General features: G+C 38.9%; 2 protein-coding genes across 2 annotated transcripts; one reads left to right on the top strand and one right to left on the bottom strand.

Moving 5' to 3' along the window:
* Positions 1–785: 785 nt before the first annotated feature.
* LOC149820552 (uncharacterized) lies at positions 786–17997 on the top strand. The gene is made up of 8 exons (XM_089983270.1): positions 786–891; positions 2627–2708; positions 2790–2857; positions 3786–3883; positions 4117–4253; positions 4402–4469; positions 17077–17140; positions 17758–17997. Exons 1-8 carry the CDS (start codon positions 881–883, stop codon positions 17770–17772), a joined length of 543 nt encoding a protein of 180 aa, XP_089839396.1. The 5' UTR covers positions 786–880; the 3' UTR covers positions 17773–17997.
* Positions 17998–20963: 2966 nt separating this feature from the next.
* On the bottom strand, positions 20964–23381 carry LOC149820551 (MATE efflux family protein). Its single transcript, XM_089981819.1, has 3 exons — positions 22731–23381; positions 22563–22619; positions 20964–21734 (listed from the first exon to the last, which is right to left on the bottom strand). Exons 1-3 carry the CDS (start codon positions 23379–23381, stop codon positions 20964–20966), a joined length of 1479 nt encoding a protein of 492 aa, XP_089837945.1.
* Positions 23382–24828: the final 1447 nt, after the last annotated feature.

The following is a 24828-nucleotide window of genomic DNA, read 5'->3' as shown; positions in this document are numbered from 1 at the left end:
TATCAAGTTTCTTGATCCTCGTGGGTCAACCTAGACAGCTACTAGATCGGATTTGGTTAGACCTCTGGTCCGAATCCAATCCTTTATTTATATAAGGATACAAGTTTCTTAAAGTAGGATCGAAAAGGATACTCAGATCAGATTCAGATTTACTCATACAATTTATTTTTTGGGTTCAGATCAGATTTAGATCAATGTTTTAAGTTGGATCTATGCTGAGGTTCAAATATGGTCTGATCCGTCATGCACATCTTACGGTTGTTTTTCTGTTCGCTCTTCTCTTACCTGATCCGGTATTACGACACATATTTGGATCCCGATTCGAATTTGCATCATCAGATCTCATTTGGTTCCAGACCCAAACTTGGATCTATTGTGCAAAATCTGGATTCAGATTCAGATGAGGAAGAATCCAGCCCATATCCTATCCGTTCTGGACCCTACTAGTCTCGGACTTGCCCTAGGCAGGTCTGATTGGACCCAAAACCCAGACACAAGGTGCTTGGTAGTCGGACTCGGACCCAGGTCCAGCAGCACGAACCGCCTCTTTCAGTATAATGCATGGTCATCTCTAAGAAGAGTTAAAAATCAAGCTCCAAATGCCAACATGTAGATAAACGCATTACATTCCCAAAAATACGACTTCCTTTTCTCTTAATGACCAGCGTACCAGTACGTGGCAAATTTCTATTTGTAGCTTTTTTCTTATATTATTATGATAGTAACTTTATGCAAGTTCGTCTTTTGCTTGAAGACCACGCGTGTCCTCCGTGCTCCCCATCCCACCGACGGCGCATCTTCAAGATTAGCTCTTCTTCCTCTGCGCGATTCACACTCGAGGAGTCGTCCCCACGATCTTAATCGAAGTTGCTTGTCGAGAATGTTCAAGAAGTATGCTCTCTCCCTCCTCCCCCATTTGATTTACATCGTCTCTCTTGATTGTGTTTTGATGAATTTCGTGTACCATCCTTCGTTTGTTCTACTGAACGCATGGTTGGTATTGCTTTCTTAACGATTTCGATGGTGGGTATTCGTTTTCTGAATCAATGATGATGGTGTCGATCTATTGTTGCTATTGAATCCCATTTTGGTCCTTCCTTTCTTCTTCTGTATTGGTGCTGTTTAGTGTTAGATACAGGGCATTTGATTCATGGTTATCTTCTGTTCTCTTTACTTCGCTACTTTTATGTTTAACTGAATCGTGAATAACTGTTTCTGGTTTAGGTATAATTTTTTTGTTGGTAGGACTCCAATAAGGAAGGTTGACACGATGCAAATGGAAGGGATTAGGAAAAGAGGAGGATCAATGATGACCTGGAGGGAAGCAGGGGGATGTGATAGAAAGGATGGTAAGGTGATTTATAGTTCTAGAAAGGAAGGAATGGAGAAACAATATGTGGTTCGGGTATGGCTTGATGATGATGGTGATGATGATATTGATGAATCGATGAAGTTGAGAGATGAGATATTTGCCAAAAAAAAAATCAGCCATTTTGGCAACAATGATTTGTAAATGCATTTTGGATCGTGTTATTCTTGTTTCTGTTATGGGTGGTGTTGGTCAATCTATACGTTTGTTTTTGCAATGTTGGCCTCCTGCCGTCTTTTCAGTAACTCATAGCTAGCCACAGCATCTCAAGGGTGATTAACTGATTATCCGAATTAATGGCTGATAAGTGTGTCACACAGGTTGGTAGGTTTATCGCCTTTATGTTCTGAAGTGAGTTAACAGTATACTTTGCATAATACATCAGGGCGTGGCTTGCATTCTGCTGAAATGTCAGCGATATGCCTAATCCTTTATGATTAAGTTAATGAAGAATTTTATTGAATTTCCTCGATCTGTTGCCTGTGATGATGGTGACCCCTTGCAAGCCAAAACTTATGGAAAGGAAACAATGAACTGGTTTATTAGCTGTCAACAGAGGATCTGGGAGTCTGTTCATTGAAGAATGATTTAGTATTCTTTTTACCTTTTCTTTTCTGTGAGCTCACTTTACAAATTCCCAGTAGGCTTTTCAACTTCCATATGTAGTTTCTAATGCTTACGTTATGCATTTCTCCATCAATCTATTGACAGGCTTTATAGTTGAGGGACAAACAATGTAGTTGTGTGGAATGTATAACTGATTGCTTATTTACTTTGCACAATACCATAAGAACAAACCGGCATGTGCTGTTGTTTTGTAATTTCTGTGTACCTTGCCAAAGAAGCGATCCTTCCTTCCTTCTGGATACAGCTGAGGATACAGGGATACAACCATTTTTATGAAGTTTTCAATCTAACTAAGATATAAAGGGGCGTGATACAAGGCCCAAAATTTAGTATCCCTGTGACATAGGTGCTTTGTGTACAACCATGGGGAAGTGACATTTTTTTTCTAGTCATTCTAGTACATTGATAAATAAATATTTATCCCTCTTTTGCTGCATTAAATAGTCATCTCTAATCTTGGTGTTCTGGTCATAGTGGAGATAAAGAAGGCTTTCTGCCATTGGGTGTAAAAAAGTTAAAAACTCTTCTTATGATACATTTATATCATGCCAGAGTATCTGCATTTTTTATTGTCGACTATGAATGCTTTTCTTTTCATTTATTTTCATTTCATGTGATAAACTTCTACAGGTTCTCATCAGAAGATGTTTCTTCACAAAATCAAGTAAAGGCATCTGTGCAGCGCAAGATCCGGCAAAGTATTGCTGATGAGGTATCATATTTTGTTGTTTCATGTTCACCTATGGATTCAGCATGGTGGTATAATTTATTATTATCTTTGCTCAATTTGCAGTATCCAGGTCTTCAACAAATGTTGGATGACTTGCTTCCAAAGAAGTCACCCCTCATAGTTGCAAAATGGTTTGTCAACATATTTCTCTTAATGTGCTTGCCTTTGTGATTTGTTTAACATTTGTATGGAGTAATCCTATAATTTCTTCTACACTGTATCTCTGAACTGCAATGCAACTAGACCCAAAAGTTCCATTAAAATATTGCCACTACTCAATGTGGCTTAGAGTTTGGACTATGTTAGTCAAGAATCCATCAGGATTCATGTGGGAACTGTTTATACTTTACACCCTTTTTTGGTTGCAAGAGGAACAGGTTTTACATAAAAAAGACAAAAGAAACTAATTTATTGAGGGAAGGAATTCTAATGAAGTATCACAATTCACAAAGCCCAACCACAAAATAAGAACAATGATTCTTTTAGCCTTCATCATTTTTAGACTCTTCTTTCTGACTTTTTCTTCACACAGAGATATAATTATTTATATGGTACATATGCCTTGTCATAAGAGGCCAATCCCATAAAAAACAATAACAACAAAAGAGTACAACGATTGCGTGGAACTCGACACGTTGCCTACCATGTTGTCAAGAAATCAACCTAGGCATCTTTGATTATTACTGCAGCCATTGCCCCATGCAGCTCTTTATTATATTCATCTATAGAAAGTCTCAGGAATATTTATTTCTTTATCTTCTGTTATATTTCCAATGCGTGCATAATTTGCGAGCTATTCAGTTTGGTTTCAAGCATACTGAGTTTTTTTTTTAAATTTCTTAAATTCAACATCCATAAAAAACCTAATTATTCATTATTATAAGGTGAGCAAATTTTGTAGCTTCTGAAGTCCACTTAGTGCATTAAATGCATTTATCGCACATGATATGTGTTCTCAACTATTTTGTGTTTGGCTATTCACTGTTCTAGTATCATTGCCTTTGCCAGATTTCATGTGAACCTACTGTTTCTAATGCTTTTCTGTCTTATTTTTTCTAGTCAAAATCATCTGAATTTGGTTCTGGTGAACAATGTGCCTTTGTTCTTCAATGTGCGGGATGGACCTTATATGCCAACACTTCGGCTTCTTCACCAATGTAAAGTGTTTCTGCAGTTTATCTGGTTCTTCATGCAGTAAAACTAAAGATTCAAAAACAAGCTAATTCTTCTTCATTAGGTGTTATTGTTGGTGGATGCTGCCTTATTTATTCTTTTTTACTGTCTTCTAGAGAAATAGGGAAGGCTGCCCAAAATGTTTACAATCTAAATGCTTTTATCTTCTTTTTTGAAGACAAAAACCTTGCTATCGAATTCTTCTTTTTTTCTTTAGATCCAGACATAATGAAGAAATTTCAAGTGGATAGGGGTGCAATCAAGTTTGTTCTTGCTGGTGCAAACATAATGTGTCCTGGTCTTACTTCCCCTGGTGGTGCTTTGGACAATGATGTATTGGAAGAAACTCCTGTGGTATGGAATTCATTTTTTTCCTAAGGCTCATAAAACCTAGATTGACAATTGTCAAATTTTGGTCAATTTCTAAAGTATAAGCTTCAACGCATGCTGAAGCTAAATTTTGTGGTATGGTGTTTAATTTGGTGACCTGGATGGTTGACAGGTTATAATGGCTGAAGGAAAGCAACATGCTCTTGCAATTGGCTTTACAAAAATGTCTGCAAAAGACATGTGAGTTCTACTAATAACCGTATTGAACATGTTTTTCTTTTTTCTTTTTCTCAACAAAGAGAACATATGCTTTCTTTTTCTCATGTAGCTAAATCACAACCTAGTAAGCATGCTATTCTATGCTTCTTGCTAAGTACAAATCAGGTTTTTCACTTGATTTTGTTAATTGCATGAATGATTATCTTAGATAATGTAGGTTTTGTTCATTCTATCACTGGTTCAAAAGTTTAATCTAGGAGAGGCAGCTCTGAGTATAGCCTTCGTGATAACAAGCTCTGCATGATTGATATGCACTTTTAGTATTCAATGCTTAGACTGTAAAAAACTAATTCTGCTTCCATGGTTATAAGAAGCTGTAGGCACGTGTTGTTGACCTCAACTGTTTGACTAGAGCATGCTTTGATGTGAACCATCTAACTTGTTACATCAATCTAAAGCATAGTCACATATATTGGCAATATTTTCAAAATATCGCAATATTAGCGCTGTATTTTCGGCAAGCGATATTATAGATAAAATATCATGATATTTAGAAAATATCACGATATTATCAATTATTGTTACTGTTCTTATTTATTTTGTACATCTTAAATGTGTTTTTCTTCTTTATTTTGCATCTTTTGCTTATTTCTTTTATTATATATGTATTTTATTATCTAAACATGGTACTTTCTTACTTATTATATATATATATTGTTGAAGCCGACTAGGTTTTCTAGCAAATCAGAGAGAGAGAGAGAGAGAGAGAGAGTCATACTATCATATTAGGGTTAATCTCTTCTTAAATAGAGATTAACCATGAGCACCAAATTACAAAAAGACTCATACCAAATGTACATTAATACGAAAGCCCACAAGACCCTTATAAACACGTCTCAACACTCCCTCTCAAGCTGGAGCATAGATATCAATCATGCTTAGCTTGTCACAACAATGAGAGAAACTAGGTCTCGCGAGAGCCTTGGTGAAGACATCAACAACTTGATCATCGGAAGATACATGATCTGTGCAAATATAACCAGTCTGAACCAAGTCACGTACGTAGTGACAGTCAATTTCAATATGTTTAGTTCTTTCATGAAAAACTGGGTTGTTGGCAATATATGTAGCAACCCTATTGTCACACATTATCAACATAGGTAGGGATACTTTCACTTGAAGGTCGGTCAAAACTGATTTTACCCACATAATCTCAGCTGCGGTCTGAGCCATAGCTCGGTATTCCGATTCAGCACTCGACCTGGCTACAACAGTTTGTTTCTTACTCCTCCAGGCAACAATATTTCCTCTCACAAAAACACAGAACCCAGTTGTTGACTTTCTATCTTCAATAGACCCCGCATAATCTGCATCAGTGTAAGCAACAACGTCCAAGGAAGAATTTTGTTTAAACAACAGTCCTTTACCAGGAGATGACTTCAAGTACCTGAGAACCATCATAGCTGCATCCCAGTGAACTTTGGTAGGTTTATTCATGAACTGACTGATTTTACTCACGATTAATGAAATATCAGGTCTAGTAACGGTCACATATAACAACTTACCCACCAAGGATCTAAAACTTGCACTATCCACATATTCAGACTTCTCATCGAACATATGAGTTTTGGGATCCATCAGAATGTTAGCTGGCTTCGCTCCTAGCATTCCAGTCTCTTTTAATAAATCCAACACATACTTTCTTTGTGACAAAACTGAGCCCACTTTGTTTCTTGCAACCTCGATACCCAGAAAATATCGGAGGGAACCAAGATCTTTAGTAACAAAATGTTTTTGAAGATGATCCTTTGTTGCAGAAATATCTTGGTCACTGCTCCTTGTCAATATGATGTCATCGACATGTACCACCATAACAACAATTCCAACACTAGTTTTCTTGATAAATAAGAAATGGTCTGAAGTTGACCTGACAAATCCAAAACCCGACATTACCTCAAATAATTTGTGAAACCATGCTCGAGGGCTCTGCTTCAGGCCATAAATAGCCTTCTTCAACTTGCACATCTTCTGACACTCCCTCTGAATCTCAAAGCCTGGGGTTGTTGCATGTCGACTGTTTCATGCAAATCCCCATACAAAAAGGCATTTTTGACATCCAACTGAAACAAGGGCCATCCACAGTGCACAACAACAGAAAGAACGAGACGAATAGTGCCAAGACGAGCAACTGGGGAAAAAATTTCAAAAAAGTCAACATCATAAGTCTGAGTATAGCCTTTTGCAACCAACTGGGCTTTGTACCGTTCAATTGACCCATCCGAGTTATATTTAATGGTATATACTAGAGTTACCGGAAGCACCTAGGCATATGGGGAAGCGCGCTTCCCCGATACGCGCTTCGGAAGTGCGAAACATCGTGCTTTCGAAACGCGTGTGGAAGCATCCCCCTTTTTTGGGAAGCGCACTTCCCTTTTATGGGAAACACACTTTCCCCTTGCTTCTCCATTTTTTTCATTTTTTTCGCTTCCCCCTCTCTTCCGGTTCACTTCCGGTTCGCTTCCTATTAGAATATATTAGAATGTGGGCTGGATATGGATCCATTCAATAAATGACCCATATTCGTTCCAGGTTTTGTATTTTAATGTAATATAAGTTACTAATACAGGGGCACTTTTGTCCATGTACACATTATTGTAACCCTATTAATGTTAATAGAGTATTAATGCAGCCTGTGTGAGAAAACAGAGCTGTCGATTCCCAACAACAACAAATCTCTCTCTCTCTCTCTCTCTCTCACACACACACGTCTTTGATTTATGCAGCAATTCTGACATGGTATCAGAGCAGCGGCAGGTCTGGGCATAACACGCTTCCACCTCTTTCAGCCAACTGAGTCATAACACGCTTCTATCTTCTTCAGCCAGCCGAGTCCTTCTCTTTCAGATTCTTCCTTTTCAGCCGAGTCCTTCAGCCAAGTCATCTTCATCCTCTTCAGCCGAAACAAGTCAAGGATCAGATTCTTCAGCCAAGTCGAGCCTTACATCATCTTCTTCAACAGATCGTCTTTGGTTTTCTCTATTCTTTATTCTTTCTTTCTTTCTTTTATTCCCACTTTTATTTTCTGTTTCACGACAGATCTGGGTTCCTTTCAGATCTGGTTTCTTTTATTCCTGCTTTTAATCTACTTCTTATTACCATTTATTCTTTTTCTTTAAGGATAGATCTGACGTGCTGCCTCTGATCACGTCAGATCTGGTGTTGTTTCTCTGGTGCCTCTTTCTGTTCAAAGAACAGGTCTGATCTGACGTGCTGTCTTCTGTCTAAAGAACACATCACGTCAGATCTGGGGCTGTTTACTGTTATCTCTAGTTTCTGTCTCTCTTTCTAGTTTCTGTCGTGATATTGATCTGCCTGTGTGATATTGATTAGTCTGTGATATTCTCATTTATTTTCCTATGATACATATAAATATTCTTTTGTTTTCTGTTGATACATTTAAAATCTATTCTTTTAATCCCTTATTCATCTTCTGTCAATCTTCCATACACTTAAAAAGGGGGTATATATATAAATATATATAGAGCTCCCATTTCTCTTGTCGTGACATTGTGCCGATTTCTGTCAACTGTGTCAGTTTATGATAAAACAACCAAGTTTCTGCCACTAGTGTTTTTTTTTTTCAAAAAAAAAAGGGGGGAGGTTGTCAATTAGCCTACAAATGGATACTTCAGCTAATTCGGGTCTTTCTTCAAATTTCCTGGGGCAGCTAGTTTCGAAAAAGCTAACTACAAACAATTATCTGACTTGGAAAAGGCAAATTGCTCCTTTCATTCGAAGTCAAGACTTTTCAGGTCACTTGGATGGCTCCACTCCAATGCCTCTAGAATTCATCACAAGCGAAGCCAAAGAGGATGGGGGATTGTCGAATATTGTTCGCAATCCTGCATTTGTTTCTTGGATGAAGCGCGATCAGGCCCTTGTCGCATACATCACTTCCACGTCATCACAAGAAGTACTGATCTCCATTCCTGATTATTGCACATCCAAAGTTTTGTGGGAGAATTTAGCTCAGACCTACTCTCAGATATCGGAGGCCAAAGTGTTGTTTCTCAAACGCGAATTTCAAATGTTAAAGAAAGAGGCAATGAGCATCATTGAATTCTTGAATCAAGTCAAAAGCATTACAGATCAATTAGCCATAGTTGGATATCCAGTGTCAAACAAAGAAAAGGTGCAACAGACACTGAATGCTCTGGGGCCAGAATATCATGTTCTTGTGACGTCTTTATTGTGCCTACCTACACTACTCAGTTTTGAAGAATTACGTGCCAAACTCTTTCAGTACGAAATGACTCTGAAAAGCATGCCTGATGCTTCAGCAGGACAACCATCTACGCATAAGCTTCTTGCCACAGGAATAATAACTGATCGTTCACGAGGTGGACGTGGCAGAGGCAGGGGAACTCTAACCCAGGGTGGACGTGGGTTACTACTTACACCAAGTTCCAATGTCAGTTTTTCAAGGAATGTTCCCACGTGCTACCAGTGTAACAAACGTGGTCATATCAAAGCCAACTGCTGGTTCAATCCACAAAATCGGAATAGAATACAAAATAATAGAAATGCTGCTTCAGGAACTGCAGGTACATTTCGAGTCAGTGATGATGCTAAGGATCTTCTCTTATCTGCGATGACCAACTTGAATCTAAAACAAAATTATGATGGAATATGGTATGTTGATTCTGGGGCAACAACACATGTCACCTGTAATACAGGTAAGTTCTCTACTTTGACTCCTTATCTTGGTAAATCTAATATTGTAACTGGAGATGGGACTCACCACCCTATTTCAAATATAGGCAATGTTCTCATTCCCTTGTTTGAGTCATCTATTCCTTTATCTGATGTTGTTTATGCACCAAATATAAAGAAAAATATCATCTCTGTTTCTAATCTTGTTGACTCTACCAATTCATCTGTGGAATTTACTCCTACTTCTGTCTTTGTCAAAGATCTTCAAACGAAGGAGATGTTCGCTAAAGGAGAGCGACGTGGAAACATGTATGTCTTCGATGAAGATTTAGCCTCCAGTGTCCTGAAGCCCAAGTGTGATCATGTCTCCAAAAGCGTCTTAAGTATATCCAAATGTAATAAGCCAGATCTCTTGCATTCCCGTCTTGGTCATTGTAGTCAAGTCTTTATTGACAAGTTAGTGTCCAATGGTTTTCTTTCAGAGTCTGTTTCACCTTCATTGAAGGATAAAATGTGTCCCAGTTGTCAGGTCTGCAAAAATCATTTACTTCCTTTTCATCAAATAAATAAAAGAGCCTCCATGCCATTTGAAATAATATGTTTTGATGTTTGGGGTCCAACTCCCAATCCTTCCTCTTCGGGAAGCAAATATTATGTATCTTTTATTGATAATTTTTCTCGTTTTACCTGGTTATTCTTTATGAAACACAAATAAGAGGTTTTTCCCATCTTCCGTCACTTTCATGCCTATGTTAAAACTCAATTCTCCCAAAACATTCAAATTCTTCAATGTGATGGAGGTGGTGAGTATTCTTCCAAAGAATTTTTAGATTTTCTTCAAGATAATGGGATACATCGTAGAGTTTCTTGCCCGTACACTCCGCAACAAAATGAAATTGCTGAACGTAAACATAGACATATTGTGGAAAGCACAATGAATATGATGCATGGTTGTAATTTGCTTATTAGTCTTTCGACAAAAGCTTTTCATACTGCCACTCATGTGATAAATCGTCTCCCTATGCCTATCTTTGAAGATCTGTCTCCCTATTATGTTCTCTTTGGTGAACATCCTAATTATGATGAGTTACGAGTTTGAGTTTTTGGATGCACATGTTATGTACACATTGACAAATCCATGAGAACTAAATTTCAGGACAAAGCCTCTATATGCCGATTTGTTGGTTATGCAGATGAACATAAGGGTTACAGGTGCTATGACCCTACCAATAAGAAGATTAAAATTTCCAGAAATGTTGTTTTTGATGAAAATAGTTTTCTGGAAAGTAAAACAAATCACAATCAAGAACATGATGACGCAGCTGGTAATTGGTATGATCCATGGCTTAGTGCTGAACTTATTTCACATGCTGCCGAAGATACTATTTTGATTCCTGAGGGCATACATGTTGAGACGGTTTTAGATGATGCATCACAAACAACGTGTCTGAGATACAAAGGTAATGTGTACACTAGGAGACCCAGAGAGCAAACGAATGCCCCAGCTGAAGAACACGTTGCATTGCCTGATAACAGAGAAGTACCAAGAAGATAAGGCAGGATAAGACATCCTATTGAAAAATGGGTTAGTTATGACAACTTTTCTATGGACTTTCAAATGTTTCTATTCAAGATTGAGAAACATGATGAACCACGCGGTTTTCATCAAGCAGTTCAATCCAACAAATGGATTGAAGTGATGAATGAGGAGATCGAGGCACTTCATGAGTGTCAAACATGAGAGATAGTTGGTCGTCCTCCAGATAAGAATGTTGTTGGTTCCAAATGGGTATATAAAATTAAATATAAACCGGATGGTAGCATTGAACGGTACAAGGAACGTCTTGTAGCCAAGGGTTTAACTCAATAATACGGTCAGGATTACGATGAGACATTCAGCCTAGTGGTGAAAATGGGTACTATTCGCATCATACTTGGCTTGACAATTGAACATGGTTGGATCCTTAGTCAGCTTGATGTTAAAAATGCATTCCTTCATGGAAACTTAAAGGAAGAAGTCTACATGGAGCAGCCTCAAGGTTACACAGAAGGAGACCCAAAGGATTATGTATGCAAATTAACCAGAGCCTTGTATGGTTTGAAGCAAGCTTCTAGGTCATGGTTCGAAAGCTTCTCCTTAGAGATTCAGAAGCATGGTTTCTTTCGTTCCCAACTAGATCATTCTCTGTTTATATACAGGAATGATACCACCCTGGTTTTCTTACTTATATATGTTGATGATATTGTGATCACTGGTAATGCTCCTGACCACATTCAACGAATTAAAGCTTTATTGAGTATGCAGTTCAAAATGAAAGACCTTGGGGAACTGAGATACTTTCTTGGTGTAGAGGTGGACAGACGAGATAGCAAAATGTCATTAACTCAACACAAATACACTCTTGATCTTCTGGCTAAAGCAGGAATGACAGATTGTAAACCTCTATCCACACCCAGTGTTGTCAACCAAAGGCTCAATATTTGTGATGGTGAGTTATATCCTGATGCAGTCCAGTATCGCAGTTTAGTGGGTATGTTGCAATATCTTACCTTTACTAGACCAGGCATTGTATATTCTGTTAATCAAGTATCTCAGTTCATGCATGAACCAAAGACTGGTCACATGTATGCTGTCAAGCGCATCCTCCGCTATCTAAAAGGCTCGATAGGTGATGGACTTACATATACTCAATCTTCATGGAAGTCGCCAAAACATAACATACTGGCCTATACAGATGCAGACTGGACAGGGGATCCAGATGAGAGGAGGTCTGTTTCAGGGTACTGTATTTTTATTGGAAGAAATTTTGTCTCATGGAGTAGCAGAAAACAAAAGGCTGTAGTAAGGTCTAGCACAAAGGCAAAATATAGATCTATGGCAGCCACTACTGTAGAAGTAACCTGGATTAGGCATCTACTTATATAGATGTGGGAGGATATATCAAATTTGACACTTATGTGTGATAATAAAAGTGCTATAAAAATTGCATTCAATCCCATTCATCACAGTCGCACTAAGCATATCGAGATTGATCAACATTTCATCAAACAAAAGATAGCAGACAAAGAGATTGAACCGGTTTATGTGCCTTCAGAAGACCAAGTTGCTGATCTATTTACAAAAGGTCTTACAAGTCAACATTTTTGGTATCTGAAGAACAAGTTGCACATGGTTCATTCCCATGCTCAACTTGAGGGAGGGTATTAGAATATATTAGAATGTGGGCTGGATATGGATCAATTCAATAAAGGACCCATATTCGTTCCAGGTTTTGTATTTTAATGTAATATAAGTTACTAATAAGGGGCACTTTTGTCCATGTACACATTATTGTAACCCTATTAATGTTAATAGAGTATTAACGCAGCCTGTGTGAGAAAACAGAGCTGCCGATTCCCAACAACAGCAAATCTCTTTCTCTCTCTCTCTCCCTCTCTCACATGTCTTTGATTTATGCAACAATTCTGACACTTCCGAGACGGTTTGTAATTTTCTTCTAAGTGGTCCCACACTTCCCCACTTCCTAAATTTTTGAAAGTGCCTCGCTTCCCGCTCCCGCTTCCCGTATCGCTTCCCGCTCCCGCTTTCTCGACTAGTAACTCTGGTATATACCCATTTGCAACCAACAATATCTGCATCAGTAGGACGATCAACGAAGTCCCAAGTACCCCGAGAGCATAGGGCATCCATCTCATCCCGTATAGCCTGCATCCATTTGGGGTCGAATAACGCTTGACTGTGATGAAGCGGACCAGAGGAGGCAGACAGAGCCAAAATAAAATTCTTCATAGATGCCCCCAAGATTAACTTCTGAAACAAACTGAGAAATGGGATGGAGGGTGCACTGTCTTTTTCCTTTGCGCAGAGCAATAGGAAGATCATCATCAAGAGCAGAAACTTCAGGATGTTTAGAGATGCTTACCTTAGGAGAAGGAGATAATGGGGGCATGGAGGTAGGTGGTAACCTGTGAGTATATACTATAGGAGGGTTTCAGTTGCGAGACTCACCAAAGGATGAAGCCAATGACTGTGGAGAAAACAACTCTAACGGAAAAGGAGGAATCAACAGATGAAGGACATCACCATGGCTCTCCTGTAACCTTGGAGTAGTTCTCGAAAAATATGGAATAGACTCAAAGAAGGTAAGGTCCGCACTGACATACTCTTTATGGGATATAGGGTCATAGCAACGATATTCTTTTTTATTCTTAAGATACCCAAGGAAAACATATTTAATAGACTGCGAAGCAAGTTTATCGCGATCAGGACCCAGCTTATGCACAAAACACACACTTCCAAAAACTTTAGGAGGGATAGGAAAGAGAGGAACCTCTAGATGAAGAATTTGAATTGGGATCTGGTCTTCTACAGAACTTGAAGGCATGCGATTTATAAGAAAGCCGACAGTCAAAACCGCATCGCCCCAGTATGACGCAGGCATATTGGATTGAATCATTAGGCACCGAGCGACATTAAGAATTTGTCTATGTTTCCTCTTAGCTACACCATTTTGCTGGGATGTATGGGGACATGTAAACTGAGGTTGAATCCCATTGACAGAATAGAATTGAAGCAAGTCTTTGGATTTGAACTCAAGAGCATTATCAGTGCGAACAATTTTAACACACACGTCAAATTGAGTCTTTATTTCAGCAATTAAAGATTTAAGAATGACAGGGCCTTGAGACCGATCTTTTAACAGAAACACCCACGATAACCTTGAGAAGTCATCAACAATAACCAAATAATAACGACACTGAGTCATACTAGGAATCCTACTTGGACCCCATACATCGACATGAAGAAGATCAAACACTCTTTGATTCGGCGGACTCTGACTAGAGGGAAAGGAGCTTCGACAATGTTTTCCCAATTGACATGTTTCACACTGAAAAGAAACAGAAGGAGGTATATGAGGAATGACATGACGAAGTTTTGGCACTGGAAGGTGACCCAGACGATGATGCCACAATAGAGGACTTGAGGATGATGTAACAGCAGAATAGACCGAACCCACTGGTTGATGTAGATAATACACACCACCTTCCTCATAGCCGCCACCAATTTTCTTCTCCGTCAGCAAGTCCTGAAAAGTGCAACCCATAGGATCAAAAATCACCCTACAATTCAGCTCTTTTGTCATTCGACTGACAGATAATAGATTCTGTGGAAAAGGAGTATGAAAAACATTTGACAATTGAAGAGTAGGGGAAATAAACATGTTTCCCTGCCCTACAATTGGGGAAGAACTTCCATCAGCAAAAACAACTTCTTTATGATAAGGTATAGGTTTTAAACTTAAAAAGTTACACAAATTTCTACACAAGTGTCTAGATGTTCTTGAATCAATGATCCACCTACCACCTTGGCCAAATAGGCCATCACCTGCCGAGTACGCAACCTTGGCCATAGGAGAATTCAAAGTAGATAGGCGTAAGGCTAGAAGCTCGTCATATTCAGCCCTGCTAAGAGTAACAGTATCATTGGAATAATCAACACCTGGTTTAGCCACTTGAGCCAAGAGATTAGAGAATGCTTTATAATCTGACGACCCATATGCTTTCTGCTCCCCTTTTCGTGAATCAGCCATTACTACGACTATTTAATATAAGCAATCTTTCACGACGATCAGATATGAGCAGACCAAAAAGGTAGTATGCATGTTCACAAAAAATTTAATATTCACTACACTCGGATCTGTGATCAGATCTCAAAAAAAAATTCAGATCCACGACTAAAATATGTATTTAATCTCTTACCCACTTCACAACTTCAACACAAAACTCATACCTGTATCCGCGACCATTTGATTTTGACCTACACTGATCAGTTTTCTACAGATTTTCTCATGTAAAATCTGATTTCAGATTTGGATTTTCAACGATTGACAGATCCCTGCGACTTCTGTTAGATCTGACTCCAGATCTGTGTCAACAACATCAACAGTCAGCCAACAGCAGAATCCACAAGCGTGATGATCTGAATTAGGCAGATCACGATCCACGATCTGACAAGTGATCTGTATAGCAATCCATGACAGCACGAAGACTGTTGCTCGGCGGAAACACTAATGACCCCCTCACATCCACAACGGATCAGATCTGATCCACTACATTAACAGATTTGTTCTGAAGACAGATCTGATTAACACCATGTGACAGACACTAAATCGACAGATGCAACAACAAAGTACGCATCAATGCCACGATATCAGCATGCTGCCTCCAACCTGCCAAATCACGACACACCATCTTCGACAAATTTTAGGGTTTTCGACTCCATGATGAGCAACAACAAGAACTCGGCTTCCACTGCGCACACCAGTCGTTGTAGACGCTGTCAACGATCACCACCCGATCTGCGTTTCTGCTACTACTACACACACAACACACGCCCGATCAGCTTTCTGCTGGAGAGGCTGATCGCTGTTCACGTTGTTACACAGCGCCACCCGATCACGTTCCTGCTGGATCCATACTCTGCACACAGCGATAGTTGTAGTCGCTGTACACAGCGATCAACTTTATCGTTGTTCGGATCGCTCTTCATGATGTACACAGTGCCACCCGATCGATCAGCGTGTGGATCAATCAAGTCAGACGCCCAGAGTTATGTCCTGCTCTGATAGCATGTTGAAGCTGACTAGGGTTTCTAGCAAATCAGAGAGAGAGAGAGAGAGAGAGAGAGAGAGAGAGAGAGAGAGAGAGAGAGAGAGAGAGAGAGAGAGAGAGAGAGAGAGAATCATACTATCATATTAGGGTTAATCTCTTCTTAAATAGAGATTAACCACGAGCACCAAATTACAAAAAGACCCATACCAAATGGACATTAATACGAAAGCCCACAAGACCCTTATAAACACGTCTCAACTCTCAACATATATATATATATATATATATATAGCCCCGAGATTTTTTCGAGATTTATCACCAAACCTATAATATCACGAGAAATAGCATCACTGAGACATAGCCGATACCGATATTTGTGACTATGATCTAAAGTTACATCATGACCAGCTGTAGGGACCTAAAGTTGTATTGAAGTGCACAACTGGATACCTCATATTTATTGGATTGTGTGATCTTTTGTTACCAAGGAACATCCATCAAATCAAGCTGCAATGCTGAAGCTAAATATCTAGATACACTGAGACTTGCCAGAAATCTTGCTGAATCCACTTCTCTTTGATCCCACCATTATGGTATAAAGATGTTACCACTGTGTAGATAGCATCAACAGGCCTGTATTTTATTATCTAAACATGGTACTTTCTTACTTATTTTATATATACCCCGAGATTTATCACCAAACCTATAATATCACGAGAAATAGCATCACCGAGATATAGCCGATACCGATATTTGTGACTATGATCTAAAGTTACATCATGACCAACTGTAGGGACCTAAAGTTGTATTGAAGTGCACAACTAGATACTTCATATTTATTGGATTGTGTGATCTTTTGTTAGCAAGGAACATCCATCAAATCAAGCTGCAATGCTGAAGCTAAATATCTAGATACACTGAGACTTGCCAGAAATCTTGCTGAATCCACTTCTCTTTGATCCCCACCATTATGGTATAAAGATGTTACCGCTGTGTAGATAGCATCAACAAGCCTGTGGGCCAGGTTATGGCTGTTTAACAATTAGAATATTCATGTATGTATTCCGTACATATAGATCAGAATTTGTAATTGACACACTGGGCCATCTTGTGTTCTGCATTTGTTTAAAAGTGCAAGATATTCATCATAATGTTTTGCTGTTATTTGGATTTTTGATCAAAATGAATTGAAGAATTTAAGTTTGGGGTTTGTTATGTAAATATTCCATTGTGATACTATTATGATTTCTCAGTAATTAGCTTCTAATGATGGTTAAATTAAGCAATCTATTTGATGTTGCAGAAGGGCTATAAACAAGGGTATCGGTGTGGATAACATGCATTACTTGAATGATGGACTTTGGAAGGTAATTGAGTGAATCCATCCCTCTCTTTACACTTGTGGTTGATGTACTATTTATTCTCTCTGTGAACATGAATCCCACTACATGGACATTGGATTTTTTCATCTTTGAGCAAGGGTTTATGTTTAGAATTAAAAATAAATTTGTCCATAAGGCTCAGTAGTCAGTACAGTCTGCAACCACTCAGCTGATGATTCTCCAGAGCTTGTAGGGTCTGATCGTGTGTCCTTAAACACACCGTATCCCTGCAGTTGTTAACTTGGATGCGTTGGATTAGCTAAATTTGCCGATTGACCAGTGAACATCAGTCTCATTCTCTATTTAATTGAAAATTTCTTATTTGCTTCTAACTTCCTACCAGTATTTGAATGTGTGTAAGAATTTTTTCATGTCTTATGTTATTGCATTGCATCACATGAAGTTCTCTATCATAGCGTACGTACAAGTCTGATGATCTGGGGATGAGGTCCCAGCTTGGGGTCATGTACTCCAATCACTGAACAACTTGCATAGTCAAGTTGTTTTTGAACTTTCTACAAGCATTTTTCATTTTATCATGTATCCCTTGTATTTGAAATGTAAAGCTTGATATCATGAGTTTCATGTGTGTCCTCTTGCAGATGGAACGACTGTAATAATGCATTTAAGATTGAAGGAGTGCAGTTAGCCAATGAATATGGTTGATGAATGAAATGGCTGTGGCCAGGTATCATTGGTTCTTAACTTTCCCAAGTAAATGCTTCTTCACTTTTGTAACTAACAAATGAGAAAAGAATTATATAAAACATAATTGAGAGCTATCTTATTGACACCATTGAACATCTTATTGTGGTATTAAGGAAAGAAAAAATTCAAAGTTCTGTTTCTGTTTGGCAAACAAGATGGTCTCTCTCTCTCTCTCAAATGCACACACGCACATCCATTCGTATGATGATGTCAATATCCATTTGCTATATCCGTGAATATCAACCCTTAAAAGAAAAAATGAGCATGCTAGGATCCATCTCTTGAAGCTATACTGGTATCCAGTCCATCAATCTTTTGCCCTCTTCAAAAGGCAATCTTCAGCACCCTATGTCTAAGATTTAGTTCATATCCAGTGCTAAGGAACTAGTTTATATTTCATATAATATTTTCTTAATGAAAGTATGCACTATTTTCTCATACCAAGTACATGCAAAAAAAAGTATTAATTCGGTTGCCTATGAACACACGCTAACACGCACAATGAGGTGCACCCATTAGAGAGGGTATGAGTGCCATTGTCTGTGGCAGTTTTATTGTGTTGCTGTTGAGCTAGTTTTGCATTGAACAGATTGAGATGCTTTTAATTCCAAAACAAAACGCTAAATTTCAAAGTTGTCCATGTCTTGGTATCAAGGTCTACCAAGACTAGGGAGCACAACCTACCTATAAAGAGGGATCGGTCTTTCCCAGTGGTAAATGTTGTTAGTTCATAAGACAAACAGCTCAGTTTTTCCATTGCCTCATGATATTTGAAGCCCAAGACTCCTTCATGTTAGGACTAGGACTATTGGAGTTATCTGATCGCCACAGAGGATGTAGCAAATTTCTGTTTCCCTGCAAATATCACAGTTAATGACTTTGGTGATGCTTCATGTAATGTTATCTACAGAGAGTCGTTTTAGGAAACATTGGTCTTATTTCAAGCGATGCCCCAGCACACTATCCATTTCTGGCTTGTGTTTTTATCTGTCAAAGGTTACATGAATCATGATACAGTTCTAGTGGTGTTCCTTTTGGGATGCTTGCTGATTTGATCAAGTAGCCAGTGGTTAGGTTGCTTGTCTCAGGACGGACCTGACATTATGGCGACTTCTGGGAAGTTTTGTAGTTTAATCAATTCTATATTAATGGCATGTTTGCTTTGGTAACAGGTGGGAAGAACATTCAGAGCATAGCTGTGATTGTTGGTCACAAAGTACAAGATTCAAAGCAAAAAACAATCACAACTGGCAATCACAACAACTATTTTTCTCATGTTTTACTAACCTTGAAAGCGTTGTGATTGTGATTGTGACTTGCAATCACAGGATCTTGAGAAAATCCAAGAATCACAGGGCATTGCAAACATCATCCAAGTGATCAAACAGCATTCTTGCCTGAAATTTCCGGCTTTGTTTTGTAAAATATTTTTATAAATGGACAACTCGCAATTTCCAGTACACGTCCATCCATTTTATGCAACCATCTAGGCTAGAGTATTGGAAACTGGTAACATTCATTAAATTGGATGGATTGTGGATGGTCTGCTTGTGTGCCATGCGAAACATGACCAAGTTCACAAACTTCATCTCTACTTGGCATATTAGTAATCAAGAACTTGGTCTTTCTGAAATTTTGTGTTGTCGTACTTGCGATTGGAAACATACAATTGACTGACTTTGTTGGTCTGGTCGAGGCCTATGGCTGGCATGTGTACTTGGATATCTCCCTCTCATCAAATATGTGGATTTGACTAGACTGGTTAGCCTTGAAATTTAGTCATGCCTAAGGTTTACAAGAAGTTTGTGGAAAATTACAATCCCATCTTTCTCTCTCTCTCTCTCTCTCTCTCTATATATATATATATATATATATATATATTCATTAGTTTGATCACACCCTATACTGTTAAGAGGTTGTTTTGCAAATTTAGGTGGGAAGGCAATGTGGTTCCCTGTATTTTTGAGAAGATGGTGGGCATATTATTAGATGTTTTGCCCCGAAGGGGTTTAGCGTAGTGGGATTGGGCCTAGGCTGCTAGGCAGGCGGTCTAGGTTCAAATCCCATGGGCACCGTCCCTTGCACAAGCTGAAGAGTGGCGACTGCTCGGGAGCAAGGGGTAAGCCCACTAAGTATTACATTGCTAGGACAGTGATCGTGTAAGTACGGCAGGTAACGCAGCACAGCTAGGTCTCTGATCCTGGGGGTGGTTTCTCCGTGTAAATGTAAAAAAAAAATATTATTCGATGTTTTGGTAAGGCCCTTATTGGTTTTTCTGAAAGTAAATTTTTTTGGTACTATTTCTGGAAAAAGTGAGGTGATCAGTTAAATGGACCTGAGGTCTAAACTGCATATTCCAGACTGGATCTGTATTCACTATTCACACAGATATAAGATTGAAAATTTGTAAGCTTTTGAGCTCAATACGAATATGGCAAAAAGGACTAGTATGTTTTAAGGGCCAAATATTAGTCTGATACTTTAATCTTCACGAGAATCATGTAACGCACGCAGGATCTCATTTACCATAGATCTGGGTAAAAGCAGAAGTGGGGTCAGGTAGGAACTTATAGGGTCCATTATATGGACAGCCCTGTAATGTGTCCCCAAATATGTTATTCAGTTGATTTTTAGGTGATTCAGACAAATTGATCAAACGTAGTCTTTTCAATGCCACCCTTGTCAGGGTGGGTTACAGTTCAGGTGGGTGGGCCCATCAACCAGATTCAAACTCTGATGTATGCCTCGGCATGTGTGCTGTCTTTTTTAGGTACTTATTTTATAAAGTCCTTAATGCTATGCTAGTCCTAAGTAGTTTGGTTAGGATAGAGTTAATTGTGGGCATTAACAAAAAATGGTTTACAAATCATACCAATTCATCATTTTTACCAAGTCTTTACCTACGATGGACAGAGTATGCAAGATAGAACTATTTATAAATTCTTAAAAGATGTATTTATACATCTTTTGAAGGCAGAACAGACTCTCTCTCTCTCTCTCTCTCTCTCTCTTACACACACCCGTGCTAGTAATGTATCAAAAGTGTTGATGTGGAGGAGCCAACCAACTATGTCTCTCATTCTCTTAAGTTTTCACATCTTCATACCTCACAGTCTTCTTTAAAAATGTCTACATCAGCTTTTAATATTTCATCCTCATCTTCACACATGCTTGTCCCTACCAAAAGCTTAGCCTTTTTCATCTCTTCCTCCCAATTGGTCTTCCAAATCACAATGAAAGCCATGAGAGCACAAGCAATTTGTGCTCCAAGAAGACCATAACAAAGACCCAAGAAACCAAACTTGAATGTGAAAGCCAGAAGCAAAGCAATAGGAGAGCCTACAAGGTAGAACGAAAAAAGATTGATACTAGCACCTGTGTTGGGTCTAGCACTGCCTCTAAACACGCCGCATCCTGTAGTTTGTGGACAATTACCCAATTCACATAACCCAATTATAGGCAAAACTTTCATAGTAAGCTTCAAAATTTCTTCATCTGTACTAAAAACTCTTCCCCATAATCTTCTTCCTGCTATGGTCCAAACCAATCCCATAAGAGAGATTACTATAGCCAACACCATGGCCACAAATGCAGCCAAGCGTGCCTTAGTTGGCCTACCAGCACCAAGCTCAGTGCCAACTCGAGTAGATACTGATGCACCAAGTGAAGTTGGAAATGTATACAACAAGGATGTGGTCTGAATGACTATGGCTGCAACTGCAACTGTTACATGTGGATCAGGAAGGTAGCCTGCTGAGAGAGTCATGAATTCGTACCACCACCACTCCAAGCAAACACCTATGCAGCTCGGCACCGCAAACCGCAACAATGTCATCCACTCAACATAGTGATCACCTTTAGAGATGATGGTCTGTCATTCATGACAATTTTGTTTTCAGAGAAAATTAGAATGAATATATGCATGATGTGGTGAAAGAAAACAACTGTCAACTTATGCCACCATAAAAACTGTGATTGATATTTACTAGAGGACCGAATATTGATCTTCTTTTGCAATAGCCATTTCCCTATAAAGTTTTAGAAACAATAGGTGTGTGATAATGTAGAATTGAGGACCAATTATACTATGACCAGTATGATATTGTAGAACTGACGACCAATTATACTAAGACCAGAACCAAGTCCTATTTAAGTTCAAGACCGTGTAGTAGGCCACATATTTTCCTCACCATAATGCAGAATTCGTTTGAAGTATATTTTGTATGTCACGTGTAAAGTGAAACTTCTTACTTGTGGTCTATTGGAATGAGAGATGCTTATTATGTGACGGTTCCTGTTCTTTCATTCTATTTGTCTATATCAGTCAGAATCTAAGTGTCGATATCAGTCAGAATCTAAGTGTCCATGTCAGACTACCAAATTGCACTGGAGCACTCAGAAAAAGAAGTGACAAATAACAACCTTGGTCTAAAAGGTGACAATTGAGATGGACTAGTCAGACTAAATATGTGTACAGAAGTAAACATAACTGAAACGGTATTTTGAATTCTGCATCTTTTACAGGAAATCACCATAGAATGTTACTAACCAAAAAAAATAAAACATTGAAGTTGATTCTATGTCATGGACTCTTCATTGAGAAGATTGATCCACTCATATCTCAATTTGTGGGTGTTTCTGAGCATTGAGCAGTGAATAAAAAATGCAGTCATCTATTCTCTTGACAGGCCACAATTACCCTGAGCAAGCATATAAATGTTGATGTAATGACGAGGAACACATTTTGCAAGTCTTGCTGAGGAAGAGTTATGGGGAGTAAAACATAAATATGCTGATTTGGACTGGGTGTGTCCTCTATTTTTATTTCAGTTGTCGTAAGAATCTATTTTTGGTTTTTGAGAAGTACCTTCTTACGCCGAGTTGGTGGACAAGAACCACTGTAAAGCATGTATATCAGGAGAAAAATAAGTGTGTTAAAGTTGGTGCAACAAGAGGCAATGGCAATGCCAGGGATGCCTAGTTTGAGTACAAAAGCAAGCATGAAGGTCAGGGGGAAGTGAAAGATGACAGCAAAGGTTGTGCTCCACATCAAAGGAGCATTATTTCCTCTACATCTAAGATAGATACGAACGGGATGGAGGAAACTATTAATTATGAGATCAGGCAGGGCAAAAACAGAGTAAAGGCTAGCTATCCTAGTTATAGAAGGGTCTTGCTTAAGGAAAAGCAAGATAGGATGCAAGTTGAGCCATAAAAGGGATACCGGTACTGAAGTAAAGAGCAGTAGGAGAATTGTACGTTGAATAGTGAGATGAACAAGAGTGAGGTTTTGAGAGCCAAAGGCTTGACTGCAAATGGGTTCCATCCCCAAGGCTAAACCAGAGAGGAGTGAGTAGCCAGTGATGTTAGTAAAGCCAATGGCCAGTGCACCACCAGCAAGCTCGAGACTTCCAAGCTTGCCCATGCATAGAACGGAGGCCATGGACCTTATGTAGATTATAAGATTCATGGTGGTGAGGGGGGCAAAGGTCTTCTTGAGTTGCTTTAGCTCCTCCATGATCTGCATGAAATTTGTAATAGAACATATCAGACAGTCATGCATAAAACATGAAATTTTGCGATAGAACATAGCAGACACAGAGTTACTAATGTGTAAAACAGAGGGAACATGGTGATATATTATCATGCATCCTAAGTTATAACTACTGATCTTCTGAGCTAAAAAAAAAAATTAGTGAGGAGTTGATTTATTTGTACTTCTGTCATTGAGGGGCACTGTGGGCTATGGAGATCATCGATTGTGGGCATCTTTTGACCAGAAAAGCTAAGAGAGAGAGAGAGAGAGAGAGAGAGAGAGAGAGAGAGAGAGAGAGAGAGAGAGAGAGAGAGAGAGAGAGAGAGGTGTCCAACTTATAAATGTGAGCAAAGGGACTACATAATGCATGGCTGTCAGTTCTACGTGTGGTAGTCTCTGTTGATGTTTAAGTGAGATGACAGAGTTTATCCCTCTGACAGTTACTAGCGCCCTCTATAGTACATTGGGCTCTTGATATGGTCCCAGCAGACAGAGAACACAATGTCACTTCACTTTAATAAAAAGGAAGAAGAGTTGTTTGATGCAGACATCTTGATTCTTACATTTTATACTTTGCATCTTCAATTTGATGTGAGCTTCTAAAAAAAAATTGATTGAACTTTGTAGTATTTCCATTACACCTCCAGGCTTGTTGGGGTACAAGGATCATGAGAGAGAGAGAGAGAGAGAGAGAGAGAGAGAGAGAGAGAGAGAGAGAGAGAGAGAGAGAGAGAGAGAGAGAGAGACGCTCTGCTATTTTAGAGTTCCTGCACATTTTATAGCATCTAGACTTGCATTCCAAATGCTCTGCTGTTTTTCTTATAGTTTACTTCCATTTCTAGTTTCACCATTGCACTATCTGCGAACAAACTAATATGACATTGTGATTTTGTTACATGATTTATAGCTAAACTAAGCAACTGCAAGCTCCAGGCAAATCCCCTAATATAACCCAATTCAAAGTAATCATCTACACATGGTTGTACTTGTCCTAGCTTTCATATTTCCTTCTATTTCAACATACCCATTTTAGTTGATTTTGCCTAATAACTGTGTAGTGGGTACATCACGAACCTTTTCTATGTTCATGAAAACATATCCAAGATTCCCCATCAACTCTCTTCGTAACTTTCACTGTTTTCAAAAGCCATACGCAAAGTTTCTTCACTCTCCACTAAGTCACTTTAAATGGATGACAGCTTCCTTGTTGAACTTATGATTCCTAAGGCTTAATTCCTTCTAAGTAATTCTTGATTGTGACTGTCCATCTATGGTACTCCTAGTCCCCATCTTAAATGCCACATTATAGAATGGCCAAGATGAAAGCACGACATTAATTCAGTGCCACAGAATGTGCAGCTCCTTAGAAATGAATAGGACTACCATGATCTTGTGTTGTACCACGGGCAAGCTATGACACAGGGTAATG

The sequence above is a fragment of the Nuphar pumila genome, chromosome 12 (assembly GCF_984573655.1).
Source record: "Nuphar pumila chromosome 12, dmNupPumi1.hap1.1, whole genome shotgun sequence".
Taxonomy (NCBI): Eukaryota; Viridiplantae; Streptophyta; class Magnoliopsida; order Nymphaeales; family Nymphaeaceae; genus Nuphar; species Nuphar pumila.
Note: the sequence above shows the minus strand (reverse complement) of the source record. Positions and strands in the feature narration are given on the sequence as shown.